The 20636-nt window shown below is 37.9% G+C and overlaps 1 protein-coding gene across 1 annotated transcript in view; it reads right to left on the reverse strand.

Moving 5' to 3' along the window:
* The window catches only part of LOC122817051 (bactericidal permeability-increasing protein-like), a 505866-nt gene that overhangs the window by 237642 nt on the left and 247588 nt on the right, over positions 1 to 20636 (reverse strand). The window contains exon 8 of the mRNA XM_044090193.1: positions 12548 to 12724. Within this exon, the coding sequence (XP_043946128.1) occupies positions 12548 to 12724 (177 nt within the window). The remainder of the gene's footprint in view (positions 1 to 12547; positions 12725 to 20636) is intronic.

Genomic DNA, 20636 nt, shown 5'->3' on the forward strand with positions numbered 1-20636 from the left:
TTCCAGAAATAGTTGAAAAATTGGTAAAACAGTGGTCACTGTTTCTAAAATTCCCTTCCAAGCTGCTGCACTGTTATATACCATTATATAGTGTGGTGTACTACATCCTATATGTATCACTGTATATTGTTGTGTCTTTCGGCTTTTCCCGGTTAGGGGTCGCCACAGCGGAACTGCGGTCTGCTAATGATTGGTAGTTGATTTTTACGTGCCGAGTTGCCAGCCCTGACACACAACCTTCAATGAAGGTACGCCCATTCACGCATGTCTCCACGCAGAAGACGCTCTAGCTGAGAAATGAACCGGGCAGCGTCTGACTGTAAGGTGACAACGCTATACAGCATGTATTATACTGCATTAATACTGATTATTCAGTAATAATATATTATCATCAGTCATATCTCTCAACTGTACAGATTTTTGCAGAATGTCCAAATATTTCCCTCATAGTTTTGATCTGTTCCTCATAAAATTTGTGATTTTCTGGCAAATCACTGTGATGATCTGTGGATTGATGTCACTAAATAATGATATACGTTTGAATTTAAAACAGAAGCTGCTATTAAAAAAGGGATATTTAGTAGGGCATATAAAATATGACATTATAACTATAGGAATAAGTTGTAGACAATCAGAAAATATCGGGAAGAGAGATTAGAAAAGCAATTCACAAAAAACAATGGGAGGACACATGTATGGCTCCAAAATATGCAACAAAATCTAGAAGATTAAGGATTTTTGCCTGAAAGTGTTTGCATAGATACTTTTATACCCCAAGCAAACTCCAAAGAATTTTTCTTCAGGTATATGGCAAATGTTGGAAGTATAATGAGTAAGAAAGAGGTACCTGGGAGCATGTGTTCTCAGAGTTTAATTAGTTGGCAGACTTTACAAATTCCCTGCAGAGTCCTCTGTCAGGAATACTGGGCAAGCAAATGAGTGTTCCAAAGGAAATTATTTTTTTGAGCTTGGATACAGGATCTAAATTGTCTAGTAAGACCTTATTAAGTTTAATTCTGTTGGCTGCCAAAAAAATAAATTAATAGAAAACAGAAATCAAAGTTTAAACCAACCATACTTGAAGTAGTGAATATTGAAACAGAAATAAAAGAACAGGAAATGGAATCTTTAAAAAAGGTAGGGGTAAATTAGATAAAAAAATGGAAATTGTGGTAACAATGCATGCAGAAAAATGTTTTGGAGGAGGAATGAGATTTAAGGAAGGAACTAAACAATTTATGTGATGTTGGCTTGATTATATTGCAAAGCAGTATGTGTGATGCATAATGTTTTTAAATGTGAACTTGTTAATATGTTTGATTACTTTTATGTAAATATAAGTTTGCCTATGTCACAAGTGATAATTCAATAAAGGTACTTTTTTAAACTTTTTCTGTGAAGGAAACAGTTTTATTTATGAAGTTTACTTAAAAATTAAAGTCTCTCTGACATTGCTCACCTGATCCTTAAAAAACAGGAAAATTCCATTCTTTAAACTAATACTGAGACATTTGCTGCCAGCCAGTATTTTTTGTTTGGAACTGTTTTAGCAACAGTTTTTTTCTGCAGTTCTACCCTTGTTTGAGCTGTGATATGTGATAGCAAGGGTAAAGCTGCAGAAAAAATAGAAGTTATAGCAAGTCAAAAGCAAGAAACAAACAATAGACATTGTCGGTGTGGTTAACTTCCAGAAATAGTTGAAAAATTGGTAAAACAGTGGTCACTGTTTCTAAAATTCCCTTCCAAGCTGCTGCACTGTTATATACCATTTTATAGTGTGGTGTACTACATCCTATATGTATCACTGTATATTGTTGTGTCTTTCGGCTTTTCCCGGTTAGGGGTCGCCACAGCGGAACTCCGGTCTGCTAATGATTGGTAGTTGATTTTTACGTGCTGAGTTGCCAGCCCTGACGCACAACCTTCAATGAAGGTACGCCCATTCACGCATGTCTCCACGCAGAAGACGCTCTAGCTGAGAATTGAACCGGGCAGCGTCTGACTGTAAGGTGACAACGCTATACAGCATGTATTATACTGCATTAATACTGATTATTCAGTAATAATATATTATCATCAGTCATATCTCTCAACTGTACAGATTTTTGCAGAATGTCCAAATATTTCCCTCATAGTTTTGATCTGTTCCTCATAAAATTTGTGATTTTCTGGCAAATCACTGTGATGATCTGTGGATTGATGTCACTAAATAATGATATACGTTTGTGTTTCAGACTTCATTTCATTCAGAAAAATGCATGTTAACACAAATTCTGCTATTCTAGCAACTTTCTAAGAGCAATATTTAAAATCTGTCCCTACGTTGGACCTTCGTCCCCCTATTCTGTCAGGCTTTGTCCAGATTTTTTGCACTAAGAGGTTGAGAGGTATATTATCCTTCACTAATACTACTATATTATTTGCTGTGTGCATATCACAATGGACTAATACTTTTGGAAGTTCTTGATGTAGGATGCACTCCAGCAAGTTCTGCTACTAGCAAACTGTTTTCACTTCATTACTCATTAGAGAGTTTTTGTGTGACTCAGCAAAATTTTCACTAAACTGCATTCTGCTGTGCTACTTGCTGTAAAGCAATTAAACATTACAAGTAGTAGGTAATTTAACTTCTGTTCTGACTTTCACTTTTCATAATGTGGAGTTGTTGTCCCTTCTAACTTCTGATAGGACTTGGTGTTTTTAGGCAGTGTAGAAACTGCACTATGCCTTCCAGAAAGCACTGTACTGCTGCCACAACATGAGTCAGAGGTGTCAGTATTTCCTCACTCTAGAGGACCCTGTTCCAGCATATCATTTTTGTTAAACACACTATCACAGCACAAAGCACCTCCAATACACTTATGGAGGCCGAGTTAGTTAAGAAGTTTCTCCTCAAGCTTCCTGGAATTAGAGTTAAAAAAAAAATTCCATCAGCAGGCCACACCTTTACATCATCAACACACTTCAGCAGCCATTACACATAGCTCATACAGTCACAAGGGTACATGCCACAAGCCATTATGGCCTACATCAGATGCATTCACTGTAGGGAATGTTTTGATAAATGGTGACTGTGTCATGAGGCACATTGGCACAATCCTCAAAAGGGTGGATAAGAATAGGGTGACAGCTGTCTTTCCAGAGACCCATGATCTGGGAAATTGCATAGGGGTGAATGACCTTAGGCACTCTATCCAAGGGGAAATACAGAAGGACATGATCAACCTTGCTATGCATGTGACAGAGGGAGGGAAGACAATGATCTTGAGTGGTACCCTGCTGTATCACCTACAATGATGCCGAATTCAAGACAAGATAACTGGCTTATTAGCTGGTGTAATTCTAGAATGATCCAGCATGTGTCTGTTTGAGATGAGACTGCCTACACACAACCTTTCTTTGCCAGGGATAGCCTACACCTCTCTTACAAGGGCTTCTTCATGCTGGCTAAAGCATTTTCTGGCCATATTGTGCTTTTTTATTCATAGTCTGCCTAAGTGATGTTCTCACCTGACAAATTAAAATTTGGAACATATTAAGGTGGCTCCACTCAGTGCCAGAAGTCTTAAAAAGATGCCCAAGCATGAGGCTCTACTGCACATCAGACACATACATATATGTGTACAGAGACATGGCTACAATGTTATTTATGGGTTTACCACTTATCGGGATTCAGACCTCTAGACAACTATGATAGAGTGTTGGTCTTTGTCAGACATGTCCTCATGGCAAAGTTTAGAAATCCAATTCACCATAAAGAAAATCAACTACCGCATCATAGCCAGTTACAATTTTCCTTGCATGTCCCCACTTACCATGGTAGCTGACTTAATGTCACAACTAATGTACCTATAAACCCAAATACATTCATTCCAGGTGGCATCAATTGCCCAGCAACAAACTGGATTGCCTACACTACAGATGGAAAGCTTGCCTAATGCTTTCTTTGCTATGTAAATATGAACTAACATAAACAGTTGGTAAACATGCTAACTACAGGATAAAATAGTCTGGATTTTGTTCTTTCTAATATTGCACCGCATCACAAGTATAATCCTCCACTGTTAAATCAGACCACAGACTGGTGATTTTCACCTCGTAGTCTAAGTTCCCACCTAAATACTTGTATAGAGAAAGCAGTACCTATCCATACCAAATATAAACACTTATGATGGAATTTCTTGCAAATAAACTATTTAACAAAGGGAAGAAAATGGAAATATTTTATAGGACTTCCTACGTTAAGAGGACACTCAAACATGCTAGCAAAGAACTTATAGCAGTAGCCAGAAAACACAGATCTGATTTTGATCTCAAAATGGCCACTGATAAAGGCCAGACCTAGATTGCTGCAGAAGAGTCTATATGAAACAGAATACAGAGAGAGAGGGTGGCCAATTTCTGTGGACAGAACTGCAGCTGGTACTATGGATCGGTGCCCCACCCACTCTGCACTTCACTCTTCATTGTCATATGCCAGTCAGTATATTGTAATCAGTTAGAGGTACACCCCCAGCTCTTCCATTGAAGATAAATATATATATATATATATATATATATATATATATATACATATATATATATATATATATATATATATATATATATATATATATATATATATATGTTCCTACTTCTGGCACACCATCCAGGTGGTCAGATGCACAACGTACCTCAACCTTCCTCCTGCTTGGCCATTCAGGCCCATTACTGTAACCTACCCCCAACCCTCCTTCATCATAGTTAAAAAAATAATTTCTTCCTTTAAACTGTAGCAAACTGTTTGCTACAAAAGTACAAAACAGTTGCTACAGTTTATACCCTGCCTGCACAGAGTGCTACAGCACTCATGTTTTAGTCTTAAAAAATCTTTTTAAATTGTGGGAGACTGCTTGTTACAAATGCAGCAAACAGTTGCTACAGTTTACAATATGTCTGCATGGAGCACTATGACACTAAATTTTAGTCTAAGAAAAATCTTTTTTTTTTAATTGTAGCAAACTGCTTGCTATAAATGTAGCAATTTACACTTATCTGCTCCATTACTGAACCTGTTACCCCATTTGATACATACCACTTTAAAATATATCACTCAACTAAAGAGAAGCCAGCCATCGAGTCTCTTAGTTGTGCATAGCAACTGGCCACCCTTGCTTTCTGCACTCTGCTTCATATAGACTCTTTGTGGCAATCTAGGTTTGGCTGATAGGACCAAGGAAGACCCCACTCTCCTAGACCTACTATGTCTTTACAGAACTAATAGTTCCTCAAACACACATTTAAATGAATGTAGTTTCTCTATCTCTATACAAATAAGTAGGACATGCTGAGTTAAAATATTGCCTTGTCTAGGTCCCTCAAATCTGTCACCTTGAAAGATTGGATTTTAAGCCCTTACAGTGATTCATTTTCTTTCTTAGTTCAGTATGCTCTCAAATGGGCTGAGAGACCTAACATCAGGAAATGATTCTGAAATGGCATCACCTCTTTGAAGCCAGCCTTGCCTATATTTTAATCAATGTGCCTATTTCTACCATTTCAACACACATTCATGTTTAACCCCATATAGGCCCTGACTTTCCGGGGGAGCAGAGAGCAAGCAAAGCAGAGTACTATTGCTGGATATGAATTCATTCTCAAGTCTTGTTGAGTACCTTCATGAGGTGAATCCTGTTTTACAAAATCAAACCAAGATGACACTGATATATAGACTGTATGTTATATAGCATATATCATGAAGAGAAGTAGCTTAAAAAAATAAAAAAGACAGCTGGGTGCACTAGTCTCAGGATAATAAAGTGCCCAATACTGGTAGGTGCACTGGTACCAGGACTGAAAAAATAATAATGTAGAGTTTTCAAGACATAGAAACATTCCTATCTCAGAGACAGGATAGGTTCATAGATTAGTACTAGGCTAACCTTCTGAGCCATTTTAAGCCTAGCCAAATACCCCATGTGAGAACTAAATGCTGCACCTTGTGTCTGTAATGTAAACACCTTAACAATTATGCCAACCTCTCAGATGCCCCACCCCCATTGTAGAAGGAAATAGTAGTCCACAAAAAACACAAAAACTGACAGGGCAAAAACAGCCACAAAGATGGTAGAGTGGACTATTGAAGATAAGAAAGAAATTATGTATTGTTACTATTATGCAAGAAGCCAGAATTTCTGGATAGAAGATATTAAAAAGATTAACAGACAAATTAGAAGAAAGAAAATACTTGCACAATAAAAACTGTCAAAAACTTCAAATCATTCATTATACAGACTAAGAAGCCTTGTGCCATTTGGAAAAAGAAGTGACTGAGGAAATGCGAAAATATAAACAAGAAAACCTAAAGATTTTTGAAAGGTATAAAATAAAATAAAATAAAACATGGGCATGAGAAAGAAAGTGAGATATGATATGGTGTAATATTTATGAAAGGAGAAAGCCAAACTAATCAATACAAAAAAGCAGCTCCACAAATATTTGAAGAGAAATACAGGCAAAGGTGCCCAGCTATGGAAAATTTCACAATATAAAAAGTAAAATCACAAAGAGGGAACATAGAATATAAGATTAGTAAAGGATAAGTTAAACAAATAGAACCTGAAGTTATAGAATACCTGTGAAGTGAAGGATTTAGTATAGAAAGTCTAACATAGGTTATGTCACAGCATGATGGAACTATAAGTCCCCAGAATAAGGAGAAACAGGTGGAGCGGGAGACATCTGAAATATAGTCATTGGAAAGAAAAAGAGATTTAATATGGTGCAATATGGTGCAATATTTATGCAAAGGAGAAAACAAAACTAATAAAAAGAGAAAAAGCAGCAACAAAGATATTTGAAGAGAAGTGCAGACAAAGGCATGCAGATATGGAAAAAAATTCCAATACAAAAAAATAAGAAAACAAACTGGAAAAGTAGAAAAGAGGATTAGTAATGGAGAAGTTAAAGAAACAGAAAATGAAGTTATGGATTATCTGTGAAGTGAAGGATTTAGTGTAGAAAATCCAACTCTGTTAATGTCACAGCATGATAGAACAGTGAATCCCTAAATTGAGGATAAACAGGTGGAATAGGAAACATCTGATCAATTGTCACATGAAGGTACTCTGGAGCCTTCAGTAGGAAACCAGTACAAAAGTTCATCTGGAGTTGCACAGTAAGGGACGAAACAGAAAAGGGTGGCAACTTTGATGCAGTCAATGTTGTGGAGTGATAGGCCAGTGAGTTCCCACATGAAACAGCAACGGATGCTGCAGGATGCAGCTGAAGAGAATATGTCACAGGAAGATGTTCTGGAACTTTCTGTAGAATGACACCAGGAAACGGAGAACCAAGAATGTGCCCTCAGTTTAGAAGAAAATGATCTACGGGAAGAATTGCTTGATGTAATAGAGATGGACAGACATATTAAGATCAATGAAAGAAATACATTACAGAAAGTCAATAAGATCCAAAATGTTAAAAGTCAGTAAAAGAAATGAACACAGTAATCAAGACTATTAACAGAAATTAATGTGATATGACAGATGTAAATAGAACATATTACTTTGCATCTAAGTTAATAATAGACAAAGTCTTAACACAAAAATACAAGGCGATAAGGGAAAGGAAGGGAAGAAATCAAATGCCATCATGGAAATAATTAATACAGAAAACTATAAAGCAATCAAGACAAGAAGTGTCACTGTTAGAAGAGTATAGAAGAGGGAACAGATCCACAAAAATACTTAGAAAGATTGACATGAAAAAAGCAATGTGCAGTGTTAGAACATACCGAGATCTATTATACATTATTGCAAATAATAAACTAAAGATACCAGCACAGGCAGAAACACTTAGAAGATATTACGGAGATAAATATAAGGGAAAAAATACAAAATAAGCAATTCACTGATGACCCAAAAAAATTTATAGAGAACTGGAAAACAAGGTAAAAGGAATAGAAATGCCACCGGAAAGAAGAAATAGACACATTTTGGAGAAGCATCTATGAAGATCCTGTGGAACGTAATAAAGATGCTGAACTGATAGCAGAAGTAAAAGAAACAGTAAGAAGTTCATATGAACAAAATATGAAATGGAATTAAGTAACAGCCAGAGAAACTGAATCAAGATTAAGAAAAGCTCCTAAATGGAAAACCCCAGGCCCAGAAGAAGTACCTATCTTCTGGCTAAAAGTACTAACATTCTTACACGAAGATTTAGCCCTAAGTAAGAACTAATTGTAAGCACACCCCCAAACAAACTCCAACCTGGTTAAAAACAGGAACAATTATATTCTTACTTAACAGTGAACCTGCAAGCTATCCTAAAAACTATAGACCAATAAGTTGCCAACATTTTTATAGTGAAATGTGTAGTTTTCTGACTGTGGACTTGGTAGACCCTTTCACCAGTATACTACATCCTGTTGGTTTGGAATTCTTCACTCAGACATTTTAGAACTTACTGATTTTGACAGCGGTCTTATAAATTTCATTGTATCTCTCATGGAATTAATTTTATGCAATAATTATATCTTCTTTGATGGTGAATATTATCACTAAGCACGGGGGTGGCAATGGAGGCAGCTTGCACCCCCCCCCCCATATATGCCAATTTGGTCATATATTGATGGGAGTAAACTTACATTTTCAACTCTCTTTACTCTGACTCCTGGCACTTGTACTTACAATACTTGGACAATATTTTATCTTTTGAAACTCACAAACAGAAGGGTACCCAATTTTGTCAGGTTTTTGAACACCACAATATCCTTTCTCAGGTTCACCTATTCACACACAAAGGAAGAGGGTAACTATTTAGATGTCCAAATTTAGAAAGACAAGATGCATAACTGTTTCCAGTCATCTATATTTAGGAAACCCACCTTTTCTAACACTTACTTATATTTTAATAGTTGCCACCCCCTGTCATGCAAAAGGAATATATTCAAGGGCCAATTACTAAGGGTGGCAAGAATGAGTCCTACTTATGAGATCTTTTTAAATGAATGTGATTACATCGTCAGAAAGGGGCGATCCCTCTAACTTCCTTCACCTTAGAATGAGCTCTACTTCTGATATCTTTTTAAATGAATGTGATTACATCGTCAGAAAGGGGCGATCCCACTAACTTCCCTCAACTTAAAATGAGCTCTACTTCTGATATCTTTTTAAATGAATGTGACTACATCATCAGAAAGGGGCGATCCCTCTAACTTCCTTCACCTTAGAATGAGCTCTACTTCTGATATCTTTTTAAATGAATGTGACTACATCGTCAGAAAGGGGCGATTCCTCTAACTTCCCTCAACTTAGAATGAGCTCTACTTCTGATATCTTTTTAAATGAATGTGACTACATCGTCAGAAAGGGGCGATCCCTCTAACTTCCTTCACCTTAGAATGAGCTCTACTTCTGATATCTTTTTAAATGAATGTGACTACCTCTTTGGAAAGGGGCGATCCTTCTAACTTTCTTCACCCTAGAATGAGCTCTACTTCTGATATCTTTTTAAATGAACGTGACTACATCTTTAACATGTTTCTGGAAAGGGGCTATCACTCTAACTTCCTTGACCCTATTGAACAGGAAGTGTCCAGCAGTTGGGGTATCAGATGTCTGCCACTTTTAGGCTTAGACCATTCTCCCACTATTCACTCCCCCCCCACAGGACACACAGATAGATTCCAAGAAATATTGCAATTTTCTGGTGGTCACCTATAATTCTGAATGCAGAAACATTAAAGATATTGTCCACAGGAACTGAAATATTCTTAAAGTGGATGATGAGGTTTTTGAGATCTTAGGGGCAACACCCATCATTGTATTTAAGACCAGGAAAATGTCAAAGGTTGGTTTGAGAACATACAGCCCCCATTTAACATATCACACAGAGGCACATGTAAATGTGGGCCTTGTGGACAATGTCCCCATGTATTACAGCAAGAACAACTGATTTTAGATAATTTTTGCCAATCAACTCTTTGTTTGGCAGATGTTAACTGCCAAACTAAATGAGTGATTACATTACACTATGTTCCAACCCTCTGTGCTTTTATATTGCAAAACTGAGTGACAGTTCCAAAAAAGGATTTATAAACACTACTATGATATATCCAAACATAACATCAACAATTCAGTGCTTAAACATTCCCTCTCATGTCCTGGCTTCAAAAAATGATTGTTTGGGATTTTGGAAGGTGTTACTTTTAACAAACCGGTGGTGGTGGTGGGGGCATGGGAAACCAGAGTTGAAACTAGACAGTTATTTTGGAAATTTAAATTAAATGCCTCAGCATACCATGTTTTAAATGAACATTTATCTGTTTGGGCTGTTTTAAATCTTAGGACTATCAAATTATAATGTGAGTATGATGTACAATGTTATCAGCTTGTTTTATACTTTTATACTTTTTTCTTTTAACAAATTATTTTACTTGGACTAGTTTAAGCACAGTGCTTTGTATTTTTAAAAAACTTATATGTTTTTAAAGAGTGTTTTTCATCTGTTGTTGATTCCACACCAAGATATTTATTCCTATTTTTTAAGCTCCTACATGCTTGTACAAGACTCCAGATCTATCCACAGCAAGTTCAGATTTGTTACTAATTATCTTATTAACTTAGCATTTACTGGTTCTGATGAAGTCCTGAGGAGACAAAAGTGCTTAACCAGTTGTTTGTATTTGGAATAAAGTTCATCTTATATATATTTAACCGGTGCTTCATATTCTTGTTTTACTACAGCACAAGTATTGGAGCTCTACCTAAGGGTTTCTGTCTAAGGCTATTTAATCCTTAGACTGTGTCTTACCAGTGTTTATCTTTGGACTTGTTGTGTTCATTGGATTTCTACTCATCTGTTGGTATTGCTTTATTACACTATGTGAGCCTCTTGTGATGGTTATTAGTCCCCTTCAATAAGTCCCTAGCCAGGCATTTGCAACAACTGAAGTGCCCTCAGAGATTACTCATAAAAATAATGCATGGTGTGGAAAACAAGTCATATGCAGACTGCTTCAGAGCCTTCTCCTTATAGTCAGTCTCCAACAGGCTGCTGAGATGTGATCTATGCCTGGCTTACAAAGCATCCTCTGATTCAGCCCTAATGGACCTGTTGCAGATTCATAAAACAAATTACACCATGAACATCCAATCCAGTGACTTAAATGTTGCCTGAAACATAAATAGCCCCTGTAGGAGGGACAGGTATGTGTTTCAGAAGCTCCCCCATAGCTGGAACAGGCTTCCCAGCCATGTAAGGCAAAGTTTATCCATGTACTTATTCAAGTAAAACTTGGATCAGTGGATGGATAACCATAAATATACTCCTTGTCTGGGAACTATGTCTCTGTTAAAGAGAGGAAGCTTGTAAGTGCTCAGTCATTTATGCTCATGTTTATATACCCCCACAAAACCCTTAAGAACCAAAACCTATCAAACTTTACTGGGAAGCATGGCTATGCTTAAAAAGGCCCTTTAGCAACCTATTATTATACATGATACTATGTTATAAACATGCATATTTGACTGCAATGTGTATCTGGTATGTTTCTGAATGTGGTTGCTAGCTGTGTACATGTAAGGGCATGTGTGTGTGTGTGTGTGTGTGTGTGTGTGTGTGTGTGTGTGCGTGTGTGTGTCTGTCTGTCTGTCTCTAAGCAATTTTCATTTTTTCTTTGTCTCTTTTTTTTCAGTGGTCACCTTTTTGTCCAAGCCTTGGTTCACTGGAATCATCCTTGTCTAGACCCTTGTGACATCTGAGTCTAAGACCAATGGTCTAAATGAACAAACTTCTCTACCTAGTGGCTAATCATAAGAAATAAATACTGTTGCTTTCTTGATAATGGCTAGCTTTACTGCTACCTGTATTATTTTTACTCATGTTCATTATTCCAATTCCTACACTGTTTGAAACTTGATTTATTTGTATTTATAAAAATATTTTAATATGGCTAAGAAAATGTTAATAAGCTGAAAGGTGGTGAATAATACTCTTGATTTTTTACCTTTCTTCTGCAGTTTCATAAACACAATGCCAGTATTGCACTCCCACGCTATTGCTACCTGTCCACTGTGTCCCCTAACAGTCTTGTGCCCTTGGCAGCTATTCTCTTTACCTTGCCTTAGTTATGGCTCTGTGATAAGCGGAGCTCGCTGCTCTTTTCTTATTTATTGCAAAACCTTAGTGGACTGCTATTTTATATATGTTTTCTTTTGATGGTTTAGGTATTTGTAATTATGTTTCAAAACCCTTGTTTTTTAATGGTATGTCCATTAAAGTTATTAAACTGCGAATGTTGAAACTTAAATATTCCTTTGGTCATACCTATACATGCTCTTAAGACTAGTTGGTCAACCTGCTTAACAAATTGAAAAATAAATGTTAAATAAATGACTTCCCTTGCTGTGGGGTCTAGTGAAGCCTCCAGTAACACAGAAATCATACAGAGGAAAAAGTGTTGGAGTAGGATAAATTCCCCTCATTTGTCAGTGCGCAGAGATAACAAAGACATTGTGAACTTGCGCAGCTTCTAGACACAGTTTACTGTTTTCTGACTTACCATGTCGTCAGTGATGTTTAAAACCAGAACCCCAGCACTGCCATATATGAATCCTGCCGTGTTGAAGAAATATTCTGAGATCCCAAAGTATAGCATACGACTGTGATCCACAGGGAATTGCAGGGGTGGTGGGGTAAAAGGAATCGTTGTGTGATTTGTAATATCAAAGAACTGACCCTGGAAAGATAAAAAAAGGTGATAAGAAGAATGAGTCAGTTTTGTCTTCATTTTTCATTTCACTTACTGCACATATAAGTATCTGGCTAGTTCATGCACAGCAGGTAAGGTTTGATTTAACTAACTGTCTAACAAGTTTGATTAGTTACTGTCTAGTATACAGCTTGGTATAGTTTGAACAACACAATTTATCTGTGGAAACTCAGAAATTGCACTGTAGTCCTGCATTTCAACAGACTTTGCATTATTTCATATAGGAAGTCATTTCTCAAATGAACAGTTCCTCATTTATATGCAGAAAAAATAGTCAGTGAAATACTTTTTCTGTATCATGAAATAATATTAATCCATGACTTTGGATCTTGGTACTAAAATAAACCATTTGCTAACATTATTTACAACTTTCAGCTATACTTGCAAATGTTTTATATATATATATATATATATATGTATATACACACACATGTGTGTGTGTGTGTGTGTGTGTATATATATATATATATATATATATATATATATATATATATATATATATATATATATATATATATATATAGTTGTTAAAAGAACAGCTGTAACATCTTTGTAATACTGAAATAAGTTTAGAATATAACAGATATGTGAGCCCAAAATGCACTAGGTACAATAAAGACTGAATTATCATTGCTGTGCACTGTACTTGTGATTTTTTTTTTTTGCCTAATTATATTTTAGAATTGCTACTACTTTATTTCTGTGAAGCTATTAAATATGGGAAAAAGAAGCTTTTAACTGAGAGGAAATGTTCCAGGAAGCAACTATTTTATTTTTAATTCATTTATTTATTACAATTTCTGCAGGGATGCTTTGCTTTACTTGTTAATCTGCACATTTGTAATGAGTTATAAATTGTACTACACGTATGAAAACAAACAGTTCAACAGAGTTTTATATATTATGGCTACGTTATGAAAGAATAAATGAACAAATCAAGAATTTCTTACATATGTGCCATATTTGACCCTTCCTCCTGAAGAAGTTTTTTATATACATATTTTCTCTTTCTCTCTCTGTCTGTCTCTTTGGTCAGCTAGATAACTGTCTTGCCTTAACCTAGCCCACAATTCCTGGCTGCACTGATCTCTGGAGTGTATGGACTACTTACTATTCTCATGATGCTAGCAGCAGGCTGCAGACTGTGTAAGGCTGAATGTAGTTATATCTTAATCCAGCTGGCTTCTGACTGTGTAGCACATGAACACACCATCCTATTTTACTTCCCATACTGAATAAAGATGTTCTGCAGCTACATGGTTTTCCTTTTCACAGCCTGGACAATGAGATTCTTACTTTTGACACCAAACTAATATGTTAACATGATGCGTTAGGTAGTGAGGCCCTAGATCCTGCCATGCTCCTAAGTGGGCCAAAAATTCTATTTTCACTGAAGATTCATTTGGTTAAAAGAAGTGCAGTGTCACTGGCAGGTGATCCTTGTAAAACAAAATACCTCACCTTTATAGCACCACATAAAACAACTATTACTGCACGTCACAATTTGATTGATGAATTAGCCTTATACCTGTATTGTTAAGCATTTACAGTTTATTTACACTTCCTGCATCATGACCAAGAAGCTCAGCAATGCTGTTTGTCTGTGCAAGCTTCAGGGGACTATAGTAGTCGGAGTTATAAATGTTATAAACGGTGAGCACTATGGCATCATTGTTTTCACCCTTCACCATGCAAGATAACATTAAAGATGTACTTGTTCAAAAGAAATGTAGAGGAAACCACATTTAACAAAATAAACAGTTGCTAAAGAGGAAACTACAGATTTATCAGAAATGCTTTCTTCACATTGAAATTTGAAGTTCTGAGCTCCTGTGAAGCTGTTGCTTTGAATGTTACCCACTTGTCCCCCACCCCCAAATAAACATACATACATACATATGGGGAATTTTATATAGCTTGTACTCATGTTTGGTCATGGGGGGCAGAGGTGAGTAGCCACATTCCAGGCCACGTGCTCATGCTGAGGCCTGATCAGTGTTCTTACACTGTGCTGTTACAGTTGAAAAACTGTGGGGAATCAGCTACAGTGGTTAAAAAAAAGTCATCAGTCAAGACAGCCCCCTCCTTCTTTCATGCTGTCCCCCTCCACCCTCCTAATAAATCTTATAAACATGCTTCACTTTGCTGTACACGTGCTGACCTGCACCCCTTCTTCTCTATGCTTAGCCTTCTTGTTCACTGCTCTCATCATAAGCATTTACAAATGTCATGTATTCCCTTATCAATAGTACTGAATTTGTGCACTGTTTCTATATTTTGTGTTACACACCTTATTCATTCCATTTCCACATGCAACTGCCATGCCTGGAAGTTTCATGTTTCATGCCACCTTCTTTTTTTAAGGGGGTGCAAATGTATGCTTTACTGCCATCCATCCATCCATCCATCCATCCATCCATCCATCCATCCATCCATCCATCCATCCACAATCGTGTCTTTCCTCATGTATTTTATTACAAAAGTTATGCATCCTTATTTTGTCATGTATTATGCTGCTTCCACTGAGTTGCAGCTTTCTTTTTACTATGCATGAGTACACTGCCAGTACCCTGCATAGTAGCACATTTTAGCAGCATCAGAAACCTTTGTGATAGCTATTCACTATTTATATCATACTGTTTTTACCCACCATGCTATTTGATTTGCTCACTAATGTACTATCACTTAAAGTTTTTGACTTAAATGGGATTTTTTTATTTTAATGTTCTGTTTCTCTTAATTTTTGTATTAACGTTCAGGAACATCACAGACATCTCACTTTATTTTGCATTCTTTGGTATTTTCCTTACTTGCATCCAAGCAAAGGAAGTGAAAGGAGAAGGGAGAATGGAGCTATATGGGTTCCATTCTTTTTAACTAGTAGTTCCGCATTACTTTTTATTTTTTTTCTACATAGCTGTTACACTGAGGAGTCATAGGTTTATAGGAGGTTACTAGGCTAATGGCCCTAGGGCCTTTACAAGCTTAGCTGTGTAGTAACAAAAGTACCCTTATTGACCATAATTAGATGGTTACTGTTAGCAATTCTTTTATCAGCACTAACTGCCCCTGTCTATGAGGGACATAGGTGCCACCCCAGGGTGAATTTACAGTCACTCATCCAGTTGTCAAGGGTGTGCTTAAATAGGGTCATTGAGGAAATCTGCTTCACGTGAAGTGGGAGCTTCTTCCAGAGTGGCAATTGCTGAGAGATATATCTATCTCTCCAGCATGTTCTGTTAATGTCACAGGCTAGGTTGAGATCCCTAGAGTGAGTTATTCTTGTGCCATTTGATTTGCAGATGTGCAGCATTTCCATTAGGGCAGAGTCAGAGACTGCTCTCTCTCAGCAGCCTGTATGATACTGAGTACAGTGACAGGGCTTTCTGTCCATGTATGTCATGTCTGAATGCCCTGGATTCTCTTGGTTAGAAACCTCTGTGGTCTCTCCTCCAGTTGCTACAGGTGTCTGGTGAGGTGCATACAGAAGGATGCATTGTACTCAATTAGTGGTCTGGTAATGGTTGAGTACAGCGGAGTTATAACCTCCTTAGTCTTGGATGCAATGCCCTTATTTATGAGAGGCACTATGCAGAAGGCTTTTCTCACCACTATGTACACATGGTGATCGAAGTTTAGATTGCTTTCAACCTGTGTTCCTAAGTCTTGCCTCACTGACTTTGTGCTTAGAGAGGTGCTATCTTTGCCAAAGGGGATAATGAGGCATTTTTTGCTTTAAGTTTTAGCCCATGAGTTTGGCACCAATCATTTGTCTGTGTCAGCCCTTTCTGTAATATGTTAACATAGTTGGGGGACTCTATGATTGAGTCCAGTTTACAGTTATCTGCAGACTTGGTAAGCCACAGGCCATCTACCTTCACCTAGTCTTTAAAGAAATATATTGCAAACATAGAGGGCTCAGCACAGATCCTTGTATTACCCCACTGGTAACTGGTCTACTGGTGGGTGTGGACTCACCAACTTTAACAGTGTGCGTTCTGTCAGCGAGACAGTTTGCTACCCATCTAGTAATGTATGGGTTAATTCCCAGCTGGGAGAGTTTCTCAATGATAACTGCATCGAGGATTGTGTCAAAGGCCTTTGCTAAATCAAGATAGGAGGTATGTGCTGTTTTACCCTCATCCAGGACTTTGTTGACATTCTCAAAGAAGTCCACTAGTTTTAATAAGCAAGATCTATCCTTGACAAAACCAAACTATGTCAGGTCAAGGGTTTGAACATCACCTATGTCCTTGTGGATCAGGTCCATGATGATTCTTTCCATGGCCTTGCAGATAAGGCTGATTAGGTATGGGTTGTTAGTTCCCAGGGCCAGTTGATGGACCCCCTTTGTGCAAGGGGAGTACTGTAGCTGTTCTCCACTTTGCTGGGAACAAAGCCAGTTCTCAGGCTATGGTTAAAGACAGTGCCATGCTTTTGGCCTTGGAAAGTGCTTGTGTGACCTGTTCTTTGGAGATACTCAGTAGAGGACTGGTGTCAGGAATGCTTTGGGGCATGTCTGGAGGGGGGGGGGAGTTATTGCCAAAACTGTCAGCTAGCAGGTCGGCAATTTCCTCAGGTTCAGTGTGAGTCATACTATCCACTATAAGTTTGGCACACAGCTGGGCATTCCCTTTTAGGTTTTGGATTTAGCTAAAGAATGTCTTATGATTGTCTTTAGCTAGGGAAGCTAATTTAGCCTCATAGCTAGCCTTAGAGAACTTAACCAGATATCTGATTTGCTTGTTCAAGCTGTGGAGGGTGGTCTTCCTCTGTTGAGTAAGTTTCCTCCTGTTCTTAGATATCAGTTTCTTTCTTTTACTGTATAGCTTATTTATACTTACAGACCACCAGGGTGGCTTGTTTTTTTTTGGGAAGACTTGGTTTTGTTACTGTTAGGTAAAGCCGTGTCAATGCATTTGTTTAAGTGACTGTATAGGGGATTTGTGTATTCCTCTGTATAGGAGTAATTGTTGGCTATGTTGGCAGGGACTTTGAAACTTTTTATACCATCACTTAGTAGGCAATAGATAGCTTTGGAGACATTTTTCAGTTTTTTTACTCCTGTAGGGGTGTCGGGTTTGATCTTTACTTGAAACAAGACAGATTTATGGTCTGACATTACCAGGGAGAACAACACACAGGGGGTAGTACAGTCACTCCCCCATGTTGGTGAGCACTAGGTCCAGGACATTTGAACCTCTTGTGGGGTGCAGACCAACTGTTCCAAGGACATTTGATTTCACAAAGTCCAGAAACCTTGTAGCGATCATGTTTGTGCTTATGTAAATCAGCCAGTTGTTGGAAAGATAGTTGAAATATCCCATGACCAAGGAGTTTGGCTGTATACTGAGCAACTCTAGCATGTCCAGGTAGGCAGTGTGCTTCTCCTGGATCATGGTAGGGGACCTGTAGCTAGTGAAGATGTGGAGGTGTATTTTACCTATAGTTAATTGGACCTAGAGTAGCTCCAGAGAGTCGTATTGTTTACCAGTCTCGTGGTATATTTGGATTTAATGAAGATGGAGACACTTCCACCTCTGTTTCTTTCACACTAGTTTTGGGGTCTAAACATGTGAAAAGCATTGTAGTCTTGTATAGCCAGGGTGTTCTCAGCGGCCTTGAACCAAGTCTCAGTGAGTGCACAAACATCAGTATCTTCCAAGGTGAGGAGTGCTTCCAGGGAGTGCAGGTTACTGTTTAAGCTCCTAGCATTAAGCATCATGACCTCCAGCTTGTCTTTAGTGGATTTCTTTATGCTGGAAGTTCTGTTGTTTGGACATTGCCTAAGAAAGGCACTATGGGGGAGGTAAAGGTCTTTGCTAGTATCCAAAACCCTTGAGGAGACAGGTGAAGGCCATCTCTGGCAAAGCAGCGTGACTATTGACCATGTCTTCCCAGGCAGACAGACACTGGATCCCCCTGGAGTAACACCAGAAACTAAGCTAATTATTAAAATCTATAATTTTTTGTCTGCATTGTGGTACCATCCTAGGTGAAGGTAGAATGCTGATTAGGGCTAGGGACATACCTGCCTGAGGTACATAATCTGAGTTCGGTCATGTCTCTCTTCATATAGTCCAGAGAGGTACACCTCAAGTCATTCACACCAACATGTACTGTGACAGAGTCATAACAGTACTTATTGGTGAGCAACTTCAGTGTGTGCATGATTTGACGGATCCTGGACCCTGACAGGCAGTTCACTGTGACTTGTTCAGCCTGGTGAAGGGGACATCTGTTTGTCTCACTACTGAGTCAGCTATGACTAGAACATTAGGTTTTAAGGTGTTTTGCCTTAGGGATCAATTGCTGAGATACTGATCTGTGTGTTGTTATGTGTAGTGGTGGATTCTGTTTGTGTACCAGTATGTGCATGTTGTTTGCACTTGGGATGTTTCTGGTCTTTTGATAGACTCTTATTGAGTACCTCAACATAGGTGGGTTTATGTGTCTTGACCTTATCTTGTGTGAGAGATGGAGTTGTGTGTGCTGACAACCTGTTGTATGTCTTGAATATTGTTATGTGAGAAGACTGATTCTAATTTCATGGTATATTTACATCTCTCACATGCTGTGTTTGTTTGGTTTAGGAGTGTTGGTTTGCTTTAGGAGCAAGTGTTTGTCGGTATACATGAGGCAATGACTACATTGCCTCAGGGTGCCCGTGTCAATCAGATTGGCTGGAGAAATGGTGGGAAACTGTCTGCCATTATGGTAAGTAAATATTGTACTAAGTAGTGGAGACTGGCTAGATGGACCAGGGTTTGCTTGTGAGACTAACAAAGGTGGCTAGTCATACATACACTGCTGTCTTTCAGCCAGTTACTTTTAAGTATCATTTCATGCCGTTCAGTGACTACTTAACACTCAAACAGTTCTAATGCCACAGAATAGACTTTCAAAGTGTTTTCACTGCTGCTTCTTTTTAGAATGGCTAAACTGCAGTTTTTTATGAAGCCTGAATTGTACTAGTTTGATTCATCTCCCATCCCCCTTCACACCTAGCTGTCAAAGTGCTAAGGGTAATTTGAGCTGTTTACCAAAAGACTTCGGTTCCACCAATAAGCGCTGGTTGTCCCAGTAAACACAAGGATACAGTTCTTCTCACACGGTTTGTTTAATCCACACAACGCCAGTAAGACAAATGAATAACACAGACTGTAACTGCGATACTATTAAAAATGTAAGAACAAGGCACAAATACTGACTGACAAGATGTAAATAACGTGCAACAAAATAAAAAACGCCAAAAATGATTTAGAGTTTAGCGCTTTCAACCATGTTATCTGGTCTTCTTCAGAACTGTTTTCGTGTTCTAGCCTTTACTTTCTGTATGGGTAAGGGAAGGACCAGGGAGCTGTGACATCACAGCATGGGTGGGTTTTTAGGATGATCACGATGATGTCAGTTTGGGGAGGGAGTTGGCCAGAAAACTACCTGTATTCAGTGGGCTTGATGACATCAATGAATTGGAGACTTTTTTAGGGCAGGATAAAAGTTTTTTGAAAGTGAAACCATCACAGTACTGTATGGTACTGTTTTAGTGGAGAGAAACAGTCAATTTAAAATATTTTAAATGCTGTGTTGTTTATTCATAGCAGGGACAACAAATAGGGAGAAAAAGGACAGAGAACTTGAGCATTTAATAATAGAATCCAATTGTTAAGTGATTTTACCTGGACTATTCCTTGGTATTCTGCATCTGTGTATACCTATGAGATTACATTGGGGTGAATGTGAATGAACAAATAACTGCACTGACATATATATTTAACATGGTACTGTCAGATGCACATTTATTTTGTTTATGCTTTGTTGACTGGGTTACTTAGACTAGGACAGTGGCCATTTTTCAGGGGAGGCCCAAAGTGGTATT

The sequence above is a fragment of the Protopterus annectens genome, chromosome 12.part0 (genome assembly GCF_019279795.1).
Source record: "Protopterus annectens isolate FY-2018-M chromosome 12.part0, PAN1.0, whole genome shotgun sequence".
NCBI classification, from domain to species: domain Eukaryota; kingdom Metazoa; phylum Chordata; order Ceratodontiformes; family Protopteridae; genus Protopterus; species Protopterus annectens.